The 16,666-nt window shown below is 40.7% G+C and overlaps 1 protein-coding gene across 1 annotated transcript in view; it reads right to left on the bottom strand.

The window, feature by feature from the left end:
* Window positions 1–16,666, bottom strand: part of si:ch211-241e1.3 (laminin subunit alpha-3) — a 20,277-nt gene continuing 3,611 nt past the window's right edge. Inside the window, exons 6-29 of the mRNA XM_061779619.1 lie at window positions 16,394–16,438; window positions 16,172–16,302; window positions 15,975–16,085; window positions 15,051–15,162; window positions 14,588–14,775; window positions 12,962–13,116; window positions 11,791–11,926; window positions 11,272–11,371; window positions 11,063–11,179; window positions 9,690–9,860; window positions 8,703–8,842; window positions 7,162–7,356; window positions 6,605–6,756; window positions 5,839–6,001; window positions 5,540–5,670; window positions 5,321–5,471; window positions 4,268–4,372; window positions 4,071–4,204; window positions 2,604–2,721; window positions 1,967–2,095; window positions 1,745–1,875; window positions 896–1,005; window positions 674–818; window positions 1–119 (exon numbers count right to left, since the gene is read on the bottom strand). Coding sequence (XP_061635603.1) covers window positions 787–818; window positions 896–1,005; window positions 1,745–1,875; window positions 1,967–2,095; window positions 2,604–2,721; window positions 4,071–4,204; window positions 4,268–4,372; window positions 5,321–5,471; window positions 5,540–5,670; window positions 5,839–6,001; window positions 6,605–6,756; window positions 7,162–7,356; window positions 8,703–8,842; window positions 9,690–9,860; window positions 11,063–11,179; window positions 11,272–11,371; window positions 11,791–11,926; window positions 12,962–13,116; window positions 14,588–14,775; window positions 15,051–15,162; window positions 15,975–16,085; window positions 16,172–16,302; window positions 16,394–16,438 — 2,957 coding nt within the window. The 3' untranslated portion in view covers window positions 1–119; window positions 674–786. The remainder of the gene's footprint in view (window positions 120–673; window positions 819–895; window positions 1,006–1,744; window positions 1,876–1,966; window positions 2,096–2,603; window positions 2,722–4,070; window positions 4,205–4,267; window positions 4,373–5,320; window positions 5,472–5,539; window positions 5,671–5,838; window positions 6,002–6,604; window positions 6,757–7,161; window positions 7,357–8,702; window positions 8,843–9,689; window positions 9,861–11,062; window positions 11,180–11,271; window positions 11,372–11,790; window positions 11,927–12,961; window positions 13,117–14,587; window positions 14,776–15,050; window positions 15,163–15,974; window positions 16,086–16,171; window positions 16,303–16,393; window positions 16,439–16,666) is intronic.

A 16,666-nucleotide genomic window follows, 5' to 3' on the forward strand; every position in this document is an offset into this window, starting at 1 on the left:
CTGTAATTAAGGTCCTTCTCGGGCAGTTTGTACGCCAGCCAGCTGTCTTCCTGTGCGAGCTCATAACCGCGGGGGGATGCTCGCTCACGTCCGCACTCGCCGTCTGCTCGGTCCACGGTCTGACACGGCACACAGGGGAAAAGTGTGTAACCAAGCAGAAATGTTGATTAACTCTGAGAATTGCGTGCAAAATTCTGAGAGAGGAGCCAAAATACCAAAGAATTACAGTGGATCTCAAAGTCTACGCACCCCTGATCAAATTCCAGGTTTTTGTGATAAAAAATAAAATAAAAAATGAGAACGCAATAAATCATTTCAAAATATTTTGCACCATTAATGCGATAACGTGTACAACTGGATTGATCAAAAGTGTGTAACTGGGGATCACTCATCATCTGCAAGCCATTTTTTTTTTTCAGGACAATGTTGTGATATGACTTTAGAAAAAAAAAAAAGACTGAGTTGTTTGATTTCACACTTGATGTATATTTGTAGAGAAACAAGTCAATCCCACATATGTTCCCTTTAAATGATGTTCTCTGGTACAACTAAATAGCACTCGTCTTCTTGTGTGCTGCCATAGTTAATTAATTTCAGTCAACAGTCAGCGCTGCCGAAAAAAAGCCGCATCGCATCTCCGACATTAGCGCGACCGATAATGAAAAGGACTTACGAGTTTGTGCATCTGGAGCTGTCTGCTCGCGTCTGTGGCTAAACGTCCAGTTTGCCCGGATGAGCCGAGACGGCATTGACCCAGAGCGCCAACTCCCGTTGGCGGCAGAGAATTCAGATCCACGGGTGTAAAGCTCTGCGCCGACCTGTGTCAAGTTGTGGATTTGTAACAATTGCCACAGAAATACAGGACGATACGTACCAGGCGGAAAAGAGTCCAAACCTGGAGTAAATGTTAGCGATGCAGCATTGGAATTCTCTCCTCGGTTCAGCTCGGGCTCCCGAATCAGAACGCGGAACGCGACGTCTACGTTGTCAATTTGGGCCTCCAGCCTGAAAACATAGTCGGGTTAGTCACCTGCATATTGTTTCTATGCTGCGGATATTACCTCACGCTGCCCTTAGTCTCCTCTCTGATAAAATACAGTATGCCTCCTTCGTAAAAACAGGTACTCCACTGTCTCCACTTAGCTGCAGCACTCCTATTTCTTGAAGCCTTCTTTTTCGTTTCACATGAAATATCTCCCTTAGGTAAATACAGGCACTCCAGTCTCCATTTTGCGATGAGCTCCGTTCTCCTGCAACTTATCGTCTCCTCTCAGATAAAATGTGTCTCCTTAGTAAATACAGGCACTCCGCAGTCTCCACCTTGCTGCAGTGTTCAGTCTTCTTGATACCCTCGAGCCCCTCTCAGAATAAAAATGGTCTCATTTGTAAACACAGGTGCGCCACAGTCTCCACTTGGCTTCACCCCTCAATTTTAGATAAATTGTGTCCCCTTGCTAAAGAGGAACTCCACAGTCTCCACTTTGCTGTACCTCTCCAGTACCTCTCATCGTCCTGAGTCGCCTTTCATATGAAACCAATCACTTGAATAAATGCACCAGGCCTCTCTTCTATTCTCCTCTACTGTTGTTTGTTAGCGTTTGTGATGCTGTGTGTTTTATTTTCAGAACTGGAAATGACCACAGGAAAAGATTTCTCAAATTCTGACAAATTCTGACACCACCTTGTGTTTGGTAACCTTTCCAATCGACAACGTCCTCGGAGGGTGGAGAATTGCAACCAGTACCTCGGCGTCTGGGCCACACACAAGTAGTGCCAGCTCCCGTCGTCGTATCTTTTCAATGACTTCACGTTGTGTTGACCGAGGCTGAGTTGAAGGTAGCCGTCGGCAAGGGAAATGTGACCCGGGAAGGGGCTCTGTGGAACACACATACACGCGCACACAGGAAAATACAGGTATACAGGTGGACTGAGCGGAGACTTGTGTTTTTGTTTGCAGAAGTTGAACCTGAGAGCTGCTCCTGAGAATGATGCCGTGTTTGTGTGTGCTCCTGAATCCGAGAGCCAAGCGCCGTTGATCCGGTGCAAAAAGCCAGTCAGCTGATAGAGGCGAATGCAGCGTGGCTGTGCGAACCCCCTGCATCAAGGGAATCAAAGACTACATCAAGTCTTTCCTTTTTGGATCAGTCGATCAATTCAGGCTGGTCAATTTTCCCGCTTACACTCACTAATACTTGACCACATTGTACTATTATAACATCCACTGCCGCCGTGATCGCACCGGTCGGAACGAGACCTGCTAACAAGTAACAACAATGGAGGAAAAGGGCGGTGCCCTGTTTTTGCTTCTCACAATGTTGGTAAGAGTTTTATCGAAGGAGTTCTTTTATGAGTCTAACCTTTTCAAACTTGCAACTACTTTTCATATGTAATTCAAATTGTAATCATGGAAATTTCTAAAAAAAAACAACTCATTTAATCGCACATTTTATCCCAGTAATGGAATGGATTACCTTTACATACACTTTGTAAATCAATTATGTAATCTCTTTACATGTAATTAGTTGCTCCCAGTGGATGATGAGGGTCGGGCATTTTGTGACGCCGTTAAGTTAATTGTGCAAAAGCAATAGCAGCCTGTTTACCAGCAGTGCGAAGGGACAGCCATTACTGACACCCATTGTCGTGTTGTACTCCACAATCTGGGCATCGGCGCTCACATGATCCATGCAGCCCCTCAGCGGCGGAGCGCTGATTTCGTGTCTGAGGTTGAAAAGGCAGGATGGATACTGTAGTAACAATATTATCGTAGGATTTTTTTTTTTAAATAGAATCCATATCCCTAATCTAATCAGACAATTTTGAGGAAAGGGGATTATTATTATTATTTATTTTTTTTATTTTTTTTTAAACCATTCTAAAGGATCTGGCTAACTTCCAAATAATTGACAGGATTATAATTGAATTTTTAAAAATTCCACAGACAGTACCTAATCCCCATATCAAAATGCACAAACCCAAAAATTGCTATGAATGACTAGGTTTTTCTGTCCATTTTTTTATCATTCAAATATTTTAAGTTATTTATGTATTGAACTCATCGTAATATTCCGATTTTGTTTCATGTTACAATGTTACAACTGATTGATTTTTCAGAATTTTATGAATTTATTCCGTTAGCGCTTTTTTCCGTGTAATTTGCTGTGTATATTTTCTAAAATAATCTAATTATAGTATTTGAGTATTTTTGTATTTACCATTTAATGCTGCCTAAAATTAACAAAGTAATTACAAATAAATAATATACAAAAACAAATACAAATGTAATACATGTTAAAAATAAAATACAATTAATTTATTTGCTTTAACCTATTATTTCTAAAATTACATAGTTTTGAATTTATTGACTTACAAAAAAATATTATGCGTTAAGATGCCTTTTTTATCGTTTGATTATTCAATCAATGAATTTTACAATTTTTATTCTATTTTATACTTGAGTTTATTGTTATTATATACGCACACCTTTTATTTTATTTTATGTTTTTATTTTTTTTTAAACAATATCATTTTAAATATTAGGTAGGTTTAGTTGTGTACACTATGTATTTTCTTTCCTATTTATTTATATCATTTATAGTTTCTTTTTTTAATGTTAAATAACCAGAAAATTCATTGAAACTGGTTCATTTGTCTAATATTTTATTTACAAGTCAATCCAATTTTAAATGTATTTCTTCATTTATTGAGTCATTCATTCATTCATTTATACTGTATACTTTCATCTCGTGATCTTAAATACCGGTACATATGATTTTTTTTTGTGGTTTAAATACTGTAATTGAATTATTGGAAGCCTTCAATTTACTGTCTTATCAAATTTTTATAGACTTTTCAATTATTCAAATTTTGAATAAAAAGCTTGTATTTTTGTCTCAATTGGATTTCAAAATGTTTCCTGTTTATTGTTTTTAAATCCCTCCCATCCCCAGGGGGTGTCTGGGGACGGCTTGGCCCCAACCCTTGGCCTACGACCTACCGGTCCCCGGGCCTGTGGTTGGGAATCCCTTAGTCCACATTTCAACGTGCATGTGTTGCGTTTTCTTCTTTACCTGTCTCTAATGTGTCGTGGCGCACCGCCAAGGTAAAAGCTCCTGTAAAGAGCGTTAACGTGCTCGATGGAGATGCGCTTGTCTTCGAAGTGGACCGTGATGGTATCCTCAACGGTGATGGCCAGGTGTTTGTCCTGGGAAGACGCGACTGATGACATTCCGACATGAGACTTGTTGTTTTTTTTTGGTTAACTTACCAAAAGAGACACTTTGTCAGCACTCCGAGCTCGCCGCTTTATTCCTGCGCGTTGACCTTGAAGTAGCAGGTGGCCCCGCTCCACCAGCAAGCACCAAAACGCCTCCTGCCAGAAGCAGTGAAGCAGAGGAAAAAAAACACGTTGCACTGAAGTGGAAGTAAAGACACAATGGCACCTGGACTTATGAGTTTGATTCATTCTGTGACCAAGCTTGTAACTCAAATTACTTACAGTAACGCACATTAGTACCATACACTATGCACATTTTATTCCTTGTAATATATTTTTTTAAATGATTTTTTTTTCTTACAGTTGCAACGGTTTAGGCTAGGGAAGTTACAAAAAACGCAAAAAATAAAATACAAAAAAATTGCATGTGTATATGTTATATGTATATACACTCAAAATGAAGATGAAAAGAAATCCAGAGTGCAGTGAATCCGCAATAGGTCAGGGAACACTGTATAATTCAGTTATTCAATTCAGTTTTCTCAATTAAAAGAAATCAAAATGACTGGTGAGAGCGTCTGGCTCACAGTTCTGAGGACCGGGGTTCAATCCCCGGCCCCGCCTGTGTGGAGTCTGCATGTTCTCCCCGCGCCTGTGTGGGTTTTCTCCGGGCACTCCCGTTTCCTCCCACATCCCAAAAACATGCGTGGTTGGTTCATTGACAACTCTAAATTGCCCGTAGGTGTGAATGTGAGTGCAAATAGTTGTTTGTTTCTATGTGCCCTACGATTGGCTGGCAACCCGTTCAGGGTGTAGCCCGCCTCCTGCCCGATGATAGCCGGGATCGGCTCCGGCACGCCGGTGAGGAGAAGCGGCTCAGAAAATGGACGGATGAAAGTTGTATGTATTGTAGTATTCATGTGTTGGAGGTGTGCCTTGAAGGGGTGTGGCCAAGTGAATGACATCAGCAGCTGGAGACGGGATGGCTGTTTTTTCTCTGCGTGTGAGCGTCTGGGCATGAGTAGTGGGCTACAGCAGCGTATTTGACCTGTCCTGTTCAATAAATTGCTGAAAGTAGCCAAAATATTGGAGAGAGAATCTTACCTCCGTGCCCATGTAGAACAGCAAGGCGTCAGTGTCCCGGCTGTTTGTGCGAAACTTAAAAAGGCGTCTCCTCCTCTCGTGCGGCTCCTTCAGCAAAACCTCGCGGTAGCCGTTTCCCCGGTAGTAGTCGGACACCTCGGAGCTGGGCAACCTGCGCGGCGACCCGTGGCTTTTTCCTGTCACTGTTTCATTTCGAAAGTCTCTGTCAACGGCACTTACATGAGAGCGCGCTCGCCAGCTTCCTGCAGGTTGACGGCGCGCTTGTAGTTGTAAAGGCAAAGTGGCTCGATGTTGATGTAGGACAGTTTCACGTAGCCTCGGTACCTCGGGTAGCGCAGATGCTTGGGAGGCTGCGAAAGGGAACGATAAAAACACATTTACTACATTTGTGAGTCTCAAAGTGACACATGCGTGACACACATTACAGTCTCTTAATCCATTACAGCACATTTCTTACATTCACTTCAGTTGTATGGTATTTTACTTGCATTTGAATGAATCGTTTTAGATTTGTTTACGTTGAAATGTGGAGGGTAGCCGCCGACGTAGAAAACCGTGCGCTGTGGATCCAGATGGAGGATTCCGCTCACGGTATTCGGAAGGTGACGTTTGGGAGCGTAAGGGACGGGCCGCCCTGACGTGAAGTTCGCTGTAACGTTGACTTCGGCATCGTGGTAAACTCTGCAAGAATAAATCACTTCACGCGGTGATTCTCATCCGCTGTACCAATTTCGCTGACTTTATTTACCACAAACGTATTTCTGTCTATGCCAGTGACATACAGAAACAGGCAGAACGATGAAATTAACTTCCGCTAAAGGTGCAATGCATGAAACAGAATAATAGTTTTGTGTTCAACTAAACTAAACAGCTCCATATTTTGAATGAATTTGGGAGTCAATTATTACAAATATGAATACATTGTTTCTCCGATTTGCTGTCATTCGCTGGAAAAACTTCCTCACACCGAATAGCAGAACCCACAAATCACTGATGCTCCCGTGTACAGTTTTTGCCATGAAAACAAATTGTGGACAAATGGAAAAAACACGCGGGCTAGGTTATAGTAAAAAAGGAAATCCACCAAAACGTGAATGTGGGGGCCCACTGTACTGTAGTTACACTGTAGGTGCCTAAATGCAATTGAACCTACTGTGTACTTTTTGTGATCTTTTGATTTGGTGGTGTGCCTTGAGTTTTTTCTCAAGTAAAATATGCGCCTTGGCTCAATATGGGTTAGGAATCGCTGGTTTAGACGGCTGCCGAGACAAAATGTCGACTGACCTGTGGAAAACGACGCGGTCCAAACTGGAGGCGTACGCGCCGGTGAACGTTGTTATAGGACTGGTAGCCACCTCGTGGACGTGGCCGCCCAGGTTGTAGACACAAATCAACACGCCGCGCCTGATTGCCATCCCCACGTAGTCGCCCGATCCCTGAAACGAGACGATATCGCGCGGTCGTTTTGCTCCGGATTCAGAGGAGGCAAAAATACTTACACTCTGGACTTAAGGAACTAAAGTAGAAGTACGCTGTCTGTTCCACCGTACTGGAGAACTCCCCAAGATCGGAATCCATCAAGATCTCAAACGCGGTTGACCTTGCCTCTCTTAGTCTTTTTTTTACATTGTGTCATTATCCGTGGAAGTCAAAAAAAAAAAAGTAACCAGTCTATTTTGACAAAGCATGGAGGAGAAAGTACAAATATCTGCTTCCAAATGTAAGGAGTAAAAGTAAAATCCTGACAGAGTAAAGTACAGAAACCTGAAAACAATCTGCTTAAGTAGAGCTGCCGACCAGCTTGGCGTGTTTTCGTCCCCGCGTCTTGCCAGATTACTCACGTCCTCGCCGCCCAGGTACAAAACAAACATGTCGTCGTCTCGCCGTTCGTCCCGACGTTTTCTTCTGCGCTCCGCCGCTGTTTTGTCCACGCTGAGGAGGAGTTCGACGGCCGTGAAGGCCTTCACGTCTTCGGCGTTGCTCGGTGGATGAAGCTCAATGTGAGCTTTCCCGTTGAAGCGGGTAGCGAGCGAGAGCTGCAAAAACCACGGAGACGCAAAAACAATACTTTCAAATGTGGAAAATGTTGTGACAAGAAACCTCTACCTCGGACAGCGTTCAAAAAGACGATCCGCTATGAAGAGCTGCCTCCACGAGTGAAACTACAATTCAATTCTGTGTTTTTGTGCTTTTTATTTATCCACAGAAGAGAAGGCTGGGTTAGCAGTGGCTAAAATGCGGAAAATAAAAACTAAAACTCAACTTTTGTTCATAAGACTTCTCTTAAAATTACACATTGATATGGTATTATCGTAATATTGTGATTTTATTCCCATAAATTGTTATTGTTTTAATGTAACATTCTGACTTGGTAGCTAATTGTAAAATGGCACACTTTTCACCTACTATGAATTTAATCCCCAAATTATAAAGTTTTTAACTTTATCATGAAAGTTAACTTTCTTGAAAATGTAAATTTTTCTCTCAAAATATTTGAACTTTTTTTTATATTGTCAGTCCCACAATTGAGATTTTTATTATAATATTGCTACAAGATTTTTGTAACACAAATAGTGTGGGTGTGTGTACAGTGTATATATATATATATATATACATATATATATATATACTGTATAATAATAATAATGATAATAGTAATAAAGTCATCATATTGTTGCAAATTTATGTTCTTAAAATTAAAAAAGTTTCACAATGTATTACGAGTACTGTAATATTATGACTTAAATCCCTTAAATTATATTAATTAAAACCGAAACTTAAGTTTTGTCAAATGTAAAGTTTTTGCCCCATATTCTGACTTTAATCTTGGAAAATTACAGCTTTCTTCTCATATTGTGATTTAATTCTGGAAAATAAAAAAATAACCACTATTTTAGGATAATGTGACTCTCATAATTTTATAACCATTTGGGACAACATTTTTTTAATGTAATCTTCCTGCTTCATTTTTTTTATCTTAAAATTGTTCACATAATCCTGTATAAAATTCTGACTTGTCACTTCTAATGTAATGAAATTATTCCCATAAAATAATTACAGAATATCAAGAACAATTCTCCTCGAATGATATTGTTTCATGTACTATTAAGATTTTAATCAAGTCAAATTACAATCTCTCGGTAAAATGACGACATTAGTCTCGCACTACATGGCTTTATTATCGTAGCGTAGAAAGAATCTTGTATTTTGGTTTTGACCTCAGGTACCCTTTTCTTGCTGATTTTCTTTTTTTTTTAAATCAAAAGGATTCGTGCTTTGATATGAGACAAATAAGCCTGAGAGTTTGAAGCCAGTCAGTCAAAACGCATCGGATAGAGAGACCGCAACAGAACTGCTAAACTGCTCCCAAAAAAGACGTCACCCTATTAAGATAGCTCCTGGTTTCCTGGACCAGGTCCTTGATCCTGCGGATGTTTTCTGTCATGTTTTCTGTTTTTCCCAGGGCCTCCACTCGGGCGCATTTGTCTCTCACCACCGGGAGCGCCGTTTCCAAACTCCTCACTGAAATATACGGTTACAACCACGATTCAACGGTTGACAATTGCGAACAATATTTGGTGACAATGTCATTATTTGAGTTCAAAATGGACTGGATGTTTTCACTCTGCGAATTAAGAAAACATGCAAATAATGACGCAATCTATTGTAAATGCAAATAATGTTGTTGACAATGTTGTTTTACTGTAATAAAATGCAAAAATGGGGAAAAAAAAGTCCAATTATAAAGTCAAAAATAAGTGATTTGCTCTAATTATCAGTTTCCATTGTTGTAAGTTCTCTTTTAAAATCCCTAAAGAAAAATAATATTAGTTTTGAAAATACTAATAGTTATTTAAAACAATGTACTATATACATTTTGTCAGGAAGAATAAATCGGTAAAAAAAAAAAAGCTTACGTCTTAGTTTAATCATTACCAGACAATGTATTAGTGAGATGTAATTTTGAAATACTACTAATACTACTACATTATAAAAATGTCTTGAACCGCCTGTATGCCAAAGGGAATGGCGAATACGGCTCTTCTTCTCGCCCTCCTTTGGGGACTCTCCGCACAACTTCATACACCTTGAAACCACCTTGAGGCCGCTGGTGGAACAGCAGGCAAGCCAACACAAGGAACCTGACAGTCCAGTCTAATGACACAGTTTTAGCGGGGCTAGGACTTTGCCATAAACACATACTACCAAATATTTGGGGGGGGCTGGGGGGGGCTTGACAACCTTTTAGGGGGGCCGAAGCCCCTAAAATACGCCATTGATTCCAAAGGTCACACTTTGACCAATTTTCTTTGATTGATTGATTTTTTTGAACGAATGCCTCATTGAGGACTTGTTGTAAGCCACTTACCGGCATGTTGTGTGTTATTTAAAATGTCATTTAAAGCCAGATTGCTGCTGTTCAAAGTCAATCTGTCCATTTCCTGTGTGATATTCCTCAGTCTGTGTGTCACATGAGCGACAGCGTCGTTTGCAGCGGAGGCCGCTCTTTTGGCTGAGTCTATGAGGGCATTCGTTTGGTCTGAAATGAAAAGAACATTGTTTTTGAGCGAAAAGCAACACCATCCACAGTGATTTCAGCAAAGTGACGACTCCACAAATGCATCATGTGACTTTCTTGAAAATTCAAAACAAATTCTTTACAAAAAAAAACAACAACTAACTAATATTCCTAGTTTAAAAGAATTCTTGCAGTATTACAAGTTCGTTCTGTTAAAATTACGCATTTTTCCACATCGTATATTATGACAATATTTTCATAATATTATGACTTTATTCCTGTGAATTACTTTTTTGCCATGTAAAATTCTGACTTCAGCTTTCTTCAAATAGTTTAATTGTGTAATCTTCTGAATTTATTTCCCAAATTACGTGTTTCTTATATACTTTCTGGAAAAATATCTTCTCATAATATTATCACTTTATTCTCATAAGTTCCCATTTTTATCTCACAAACTTACTTGAATATCTTTTCCTGTAATATTGCAGATATATTCTGTCAAAATGACAAATTTTCTCCGTATTATACGACGATCAAATTCTTGTCATATTAAAAATGTATTCTGTTCAAATGACAGTTTCTTACGTGTTAGACTAGGATACTATAGTATGATTTTATTCCCTTTCAGCTTTGGCAAAATGACACATTTTCCATGTCATATTCTGAACTTCTTTCCATATTACAAGATCTTTTGATATCCTTTTTTAAAAATAAAGTCTTCCCAACTAATATTACAAATTCTTCTCATGATATTATTACTTTATTCCCATAGATTTTGTTTTTTTAATCTTTTTTTTCCATTGTACTACAAATTGACTCTTACAATTAAAACCAATGGTTATTTTAGTCCAGTTTTTTCCCCGAAATATAGCAGTTACCAGCAAGGCCTTCTCTGGTGGCCTAAACACTATCAGAAGTAGTGAATTCAAGTATTTATTCCATAAAATTGGATTAAGTTATTCCCAACAATCCATTATCTTTATTTTGTCGTGTTTTTCTTGGCTGCACTGCGCCCAGCGCGTGTATATGGATTTTAAGATTTGATGTCTTTTTTTTTTGTGCCATCAGATTTCCGCCTCGATTGGTTTTGGTCATTTCGTGGACCGGCGTCTCCCCAGCGCATTTTAAATGGGATGTCTGCGCTGGTGTGGGCAAGTATTGATGGTTTCTACAAATAAGTACAAATACACACAGTCTCGACTCCAACAGAGTGAACCGCTGACCTCTTTTGAGCCTTTTGAGTTCATCGCTCATTCGGGAGATGTCAAATCGCAAAGATTCTCCTTTTTCTTTCCGTCGTTTCACACCATCCCTGTGCATGTTCAGTGACTGTGAGAACTCTGTTGGATAAAACATGTCATCGCGCATCATTTACACATTTCAAATGAAACTGCACAGTTGTTTTTTTTTTGGTTGTTTTTTTTTTACACACTTCTGAAGTCTTTATGAGTGTGGTTGGCCGCAGTCCACAAGTGAGTCGAATTATCACTCAGTGCCTCCGTTGTCAAGAGCAGACCGTCCCGCAGCACATCCTATTTAAGTCACAGCACGACTTTGTGAAACATTGTTAACACTAATGGAGCCACTGAGAACTAAAATGGACTAATTCCATTTGTGTTCGTTTTTAACACATTCACTGCCATTGACGGCTTTCGGAGTCAAATATCCATGTTCACTGGGAAGGCTGGCAGTGAATGAGTTAAGTGAAGTACAGAACTGAACAGAGAAATGGCATATATTTCAGATGAATACAAATTTTGACACACAGGAGGCAGTCCGTTATTGCACTCTGAACATTTCTGAGTGCAAGGACTTAACACCACTATTGCACTAAACATTTAGTAACAATGATATACTGTCACGTTAAATTACTCCTCTGCAAAATGATAGAAATGCAGTTAGCCCACTTGAGTTCTCAGTATCTCATCAACCTTGCCCACGCTTGGCTTACCTGTAATGCCTCGTCGGCAGCCATGTTGGACCGATTAGCGGCAATTGTGGCGTCCTCCATATAAGTCATGATGCTGTTTGACACGCTGGGTTCGTTCGGCTGCTTTGTGGTGTTGAACGTGGGAATGGGAAGCGTTCTGTCATAAATTCAGCACAGTGGTCAGCAAATATCCTTTTAAGAAATTAGACTGTTGTAATATGAACATGTAACAGTGTGAAAAGTAAAAAATCTTTGGGGATCTGTAGTATTATTTTGAGAGAAAAAAAAATCGAATTAACAAATTAGACAATTTTACATTGTATCAGTAGTGGAATAAATCAAGTGCTACTATAAAAATATCATACATTTCCACTCTGGATCAGTAACATTAGAAAAATATATAAATGGGAATAAAAAAATCAATATATTTATATTTGTTTGAATCATTGCAAATAAATGCCTAAATAAAATACTAACATTTAAAAACAAAATTATTACCGAAGGAAAAATCCTATCAATGATAATTAGTATAATGAATACAAGTGTATTTATAAAACCTAATAAATAAATATATATGAATAAAAACATCTTCTTGTGGATCAATAGTACAGACTGAAGTTTCTATTTTGGGTCATTGAAAATTTTGAGGTGCAGCGCCTCCTATGAAGTCCTCTGGCACCCTCTACGGGAGGGGCACGTCACACTTTGAAAACCATCCTGAACCCCAGTAACCATCTGCCTTTAAGAAAAGCTCAACTTAGCGTAGAACGTGACTTTTTCTTGACTTTTCTCGACCTGCTGCAGCTCCTCTGCGGTTCTCTGGCGCCCCCTAGAGCAGTGATTCCTACCGAGTGTGCCATGGAAAGTCATCTAAGATCACTTGATTGGTTAGAATATTATTCATTTGCCACAAATATTGTTCAACTATCTATGCCAGCGACGTATAGTGCCAGGCAGAACAATTAAATGCTCTTCCACTAGATGGCAGAAGATAATAGTCGTTTTCCGCAATTTCCAGAGGGAGTAATCATTGCAATCTAAATCGCTAAAATACAAATCTCCCAGATTTTACTGATGCCATAAAACTTTAAATCACTCTCCAAAAATGGAGTTAGGCTACTCTACCTCTCAGTGGCTTTTTTATTTTACCGATTTCAGTGAATTTCCCTGAGGAAATGAAGCGTACACCCACTTTTGCATGTCTGCGGCCAATCTGCTGAGCACCCGTGCGTGCTCCTCAGCCTCGCCGATGATCTCCATCTTGGCCACAACAGGGAAGATGTTACTGAGACTCTTTCGCAGCCGCTGCTCGGCGCCGTCTAACTGAGCCGCATCCTTCTCAAAGCCCTAGCGTGCAAAGACAGAAAGCGCCGTCAAACCGAACCAAACCAGTCGAGTCGAAGACCTCCGCTCTCGTGTTTGGCGTCCAGCAGCTTTAAAAAGATGGCGGCGATGTTTTCTAACTGATGTCTTCTTGTGCTTTCGGTCGCTGCACGGAGGGAACGTGACGTGAACGTTTGATCGTGACCAAGCCGCCAAGTCCAAATATTCAATTCGACACGTTACTTGGCCGATTGGAAGAATGCATGCCGACTGAGGTAATGATTTTCAAATCCTGGTCAAGCAATTTTTAGTCGGTCACAAAACTGCTCCAACAGTGGTTGTGTGAGGACTGACTTTTATACAGTAGAAGTTAAGAACATTACATATATTTGTTTAAATCACCCTTGAAAACACATGTACAGTAATATGATATTTTTATACACCGTTTCAAATGAGTGTGACATACCTCCAATAGCATATTGCTAGCCACGACGCCCGCTAGCCAGAGGCTGAGCGGGCAACTGTATTTGTTTACGGAGGCAACTAGTGACGAGAGCACAAGTGAGTAATTTACTGTAATTTACTTACTTAACAAAAATAAATTATTTTGAATTGCACAGTTCTGAGGACCCGGGTTCAGTTTCCATGTTCTCCCCGCGCCTGCGTGGGTTTTCTGCGGGCACTCCGGTTTCCTCCCACATCCCAAAAACATGAATCGGAGACTCTAAATTGCCCGTAGGTGTGAATGTGAGTGCGAATGGTTTGTTTGTTTGTATGTGCCCTGCGATTGGCCGGCAACCCGTTCAGGGTGTACCCCCGCCTCCTGCCCGATGACAGCTGGGGTAGGCTCCGGCACGCCCGCGACCCGCGTCAGGAGAAGCGGCTCAGAAAATGGATGTATTTCAATGTATTTCATCCTAAATCTAGTTCACCTATATCAAAGGGAAAAAGTGTACGATTTTGTCCAGGATGGTTTACCGATTGTGAGGGGCTTCTCCCCTATGTGGTGCCAAAGGGAATACGCAGCAGCTCAAGAAAAAAAACCAAAAACTTGATACAGTGAAAGCCCGCAGTGACTCGATTCGTCATTCACCAATTCACATATACGGAAACATTTGTGGGGTATCTATCCTCTATTATTTGCCGAAAAACTCTGCTATTGACCGTTTTTGCGCTCAGCCCAAAGAAATTAAAGTATGTATTACTTTGGCGCCATCTGCTGTAATATTGTCGTGAGGTTTAATTCATTGTTTTTTCGTCTACGTTTCCGGTGGTCGGCGGTCATTGAGTGCACAGTCAAAAGTGAAAGTCCAAATATGTTTCTGCTATAGTCTACTTTGCCGTTACAATAGCCTGTAGTATTTTACATTGATTATTGCGCGTAAATGCCAAAATGTGACTGATGACGTTTGCGTAACGTGTTTGTGCACGGGTTCGTTTGTGCTAGCATGCTATTTAGGCTCGGCTCAATAAGGTGACTTGCGTTTGGCCTTACCTGCAGGAGTCGGGTTGTAGCACTCGTCAAATGAGCACGTTTTGCTCTTCTTACTGCGACCTTTGCACCTGACAGAAGATCAGTCACGTGTCTGAGAAGAGCCTGTGAGGCCATCAGAGAGTCTGCGGTCTGGTTCACAGTCTGCTGATTTGGTCTGGCGGCGGCCATCTTGGTTATGGCGTCAAGCACTGAAGAGGACGCAAGCATTCAGGGAAGAGTTGATTCTTTCTCATTTTGTTCCTCTTTGAATATGAAATCATCATCGAGCGATTCTGTGATGTTCCTCAACAACCTGAGCGCAGATTAGCTGAACATTGCAGCTGGAATTTGTGTTTTTGCATGGTTGTTTTATGCCAGTATGTCAATGTCTTTATGTCCAATTACCGGAGACAAATTCCTTGTGTGTTTTTCGGACACACTTGGCAAAATAAGGATGATTCGGATTCGGATTCTGATGACGTACCTCGTAATGACGCCACGACAGACTTTGCGTGGCCGAGTAAAACCTTGGCCTCCGTTTTTGGTCCATTCTGACTCTGAAGGGCTTCATCCCCACGGGAGAATATTTGAAGGGCCTGTAAAGAAAAAAAAAAAAAAACACCGTTTTATATTGCAGTATATCAATTTTGACAGTTGTGCCTGGTGGGCCATATAACACAGTCATGTACACCAACAAAGAAATGTTTCACAACTACTGTAAGAGATTTAGTAAGCTGCAGTAATAGTCGTTTTCCACAGAGAATAAATAACACATGCCTGGGGAGCATTGTCCTATTGTCTGTTTTCATATGTTGATGCACCGTTTGTGTTCCAATATCGCTGCCTCGTAGATGCTAGTTGTCATTTTCTTGTCGCGTATCTCAAGCTACGACTGTACAGGCAAGTCCGAATTTAAATGTGTGTGCCTTCAGCGAGATTACCAAATAATGCCACAACATGCCAGGCAACACTGATGTCTACTGGAAGAGGCAGAGAAGGTCCCAAATACTGTAAACTCCAGTGTTAGTCGTTCCTACAGAGCAGAGAAAGTATCTACCTGTGAGTATTTTTTATGCATTTCTGCACCGTGTGTGTTCACGTAGCAGCTGTTTGAAGCAACACATTCAGAGCACACACAGAAGCTGCTGTGGGTCACAGCTCACACCCAGACACTCACACGCCACTCCACCGTGCTCCGCCTCTTAAAGGCACATGCACGTACACGGACGCTACGTGACGGGCAGTATTTTCTATAAATGTTATGCTTCTGATTTATTGTGTGTTCAAATGTGCTTAAAATGTGTAAAAGGTGTGTTTGAATATGTTTACATGTGTTTAATGAATGCGAGACATTACCCAAAAAGTTCATCACTCTGCCCCCCTCTACTATGAGGTGCAGGAGGTCTACCTGGTATGAAAGCTGGTCCAGGTCGTCTCGGATTGTGTTCACATCTCCTTCAAGCTGCTCAGCCTTTAGCCCCAGATGTCTCCTAGTGCCGCCGTAGCTCTTCACTACTGTCTGAACAAAAAAAGAAAAAAAAGAAGAAGTGCTTTGACGCCACCGTAGCGGCTGAATTTACAGGAGTTTCTAAGTCACGTTGGCACCTCGGCTTCAGAGACTATCCCCTGAGAGTGGATCGGTATTGAAACTGAAGCAGAGATGTGAGTCAGCCCGAGCAGGTCGCCCTTGTTGGCCCTCAAGCGGAGAAGCAAAACTTCGGCGCAGCACTTCAAGGCTGTCACAGGATCACAAGGAGGGTCTTCATTACGACTAAAGTGGTCCAGTCGTAAACCGCAGTTCTTAGGGAGAGGTGGGAAGAAGCTCACCGTGATCGTGACCCTCAGAACTGCTGTCGCTAGGTGAGATGCGCTCTACGAGCAACGATTAATAAATCAATGAATAATAAAGATTGTTTCGGTAAATCATTATCCACTTGGAAATTATTTTACAAAAACCAATAACGTTGTCGGTAAGGAAAGTTATTTTAATAAAAATAAGTAACAACAATTCACAAATAAATCATAATAATGTATGAATTCAATATATGTTTTTTTTATATTTTGGAGAAAAAAAAAAACCTAACACTGTTGGTAAGGATA

This window comes from Phyllopteryx taeniolatus, chromosome 7, assembly GCF_024500385.1.
Source record: "Phyllopteryx taeniolatus isolate TA_2022b chromosome 7, UOR_Ptae_1.2, whole genome shotgun sequence".
In the NCBI taxonomy this organism is placed as follows: Eukaryota; Metazoa; Chordata; class Actinopteri; order Syngnathiformes; family Syngnathidae; genus Phyllopteryx; species Phyllopteryx taeniolatus.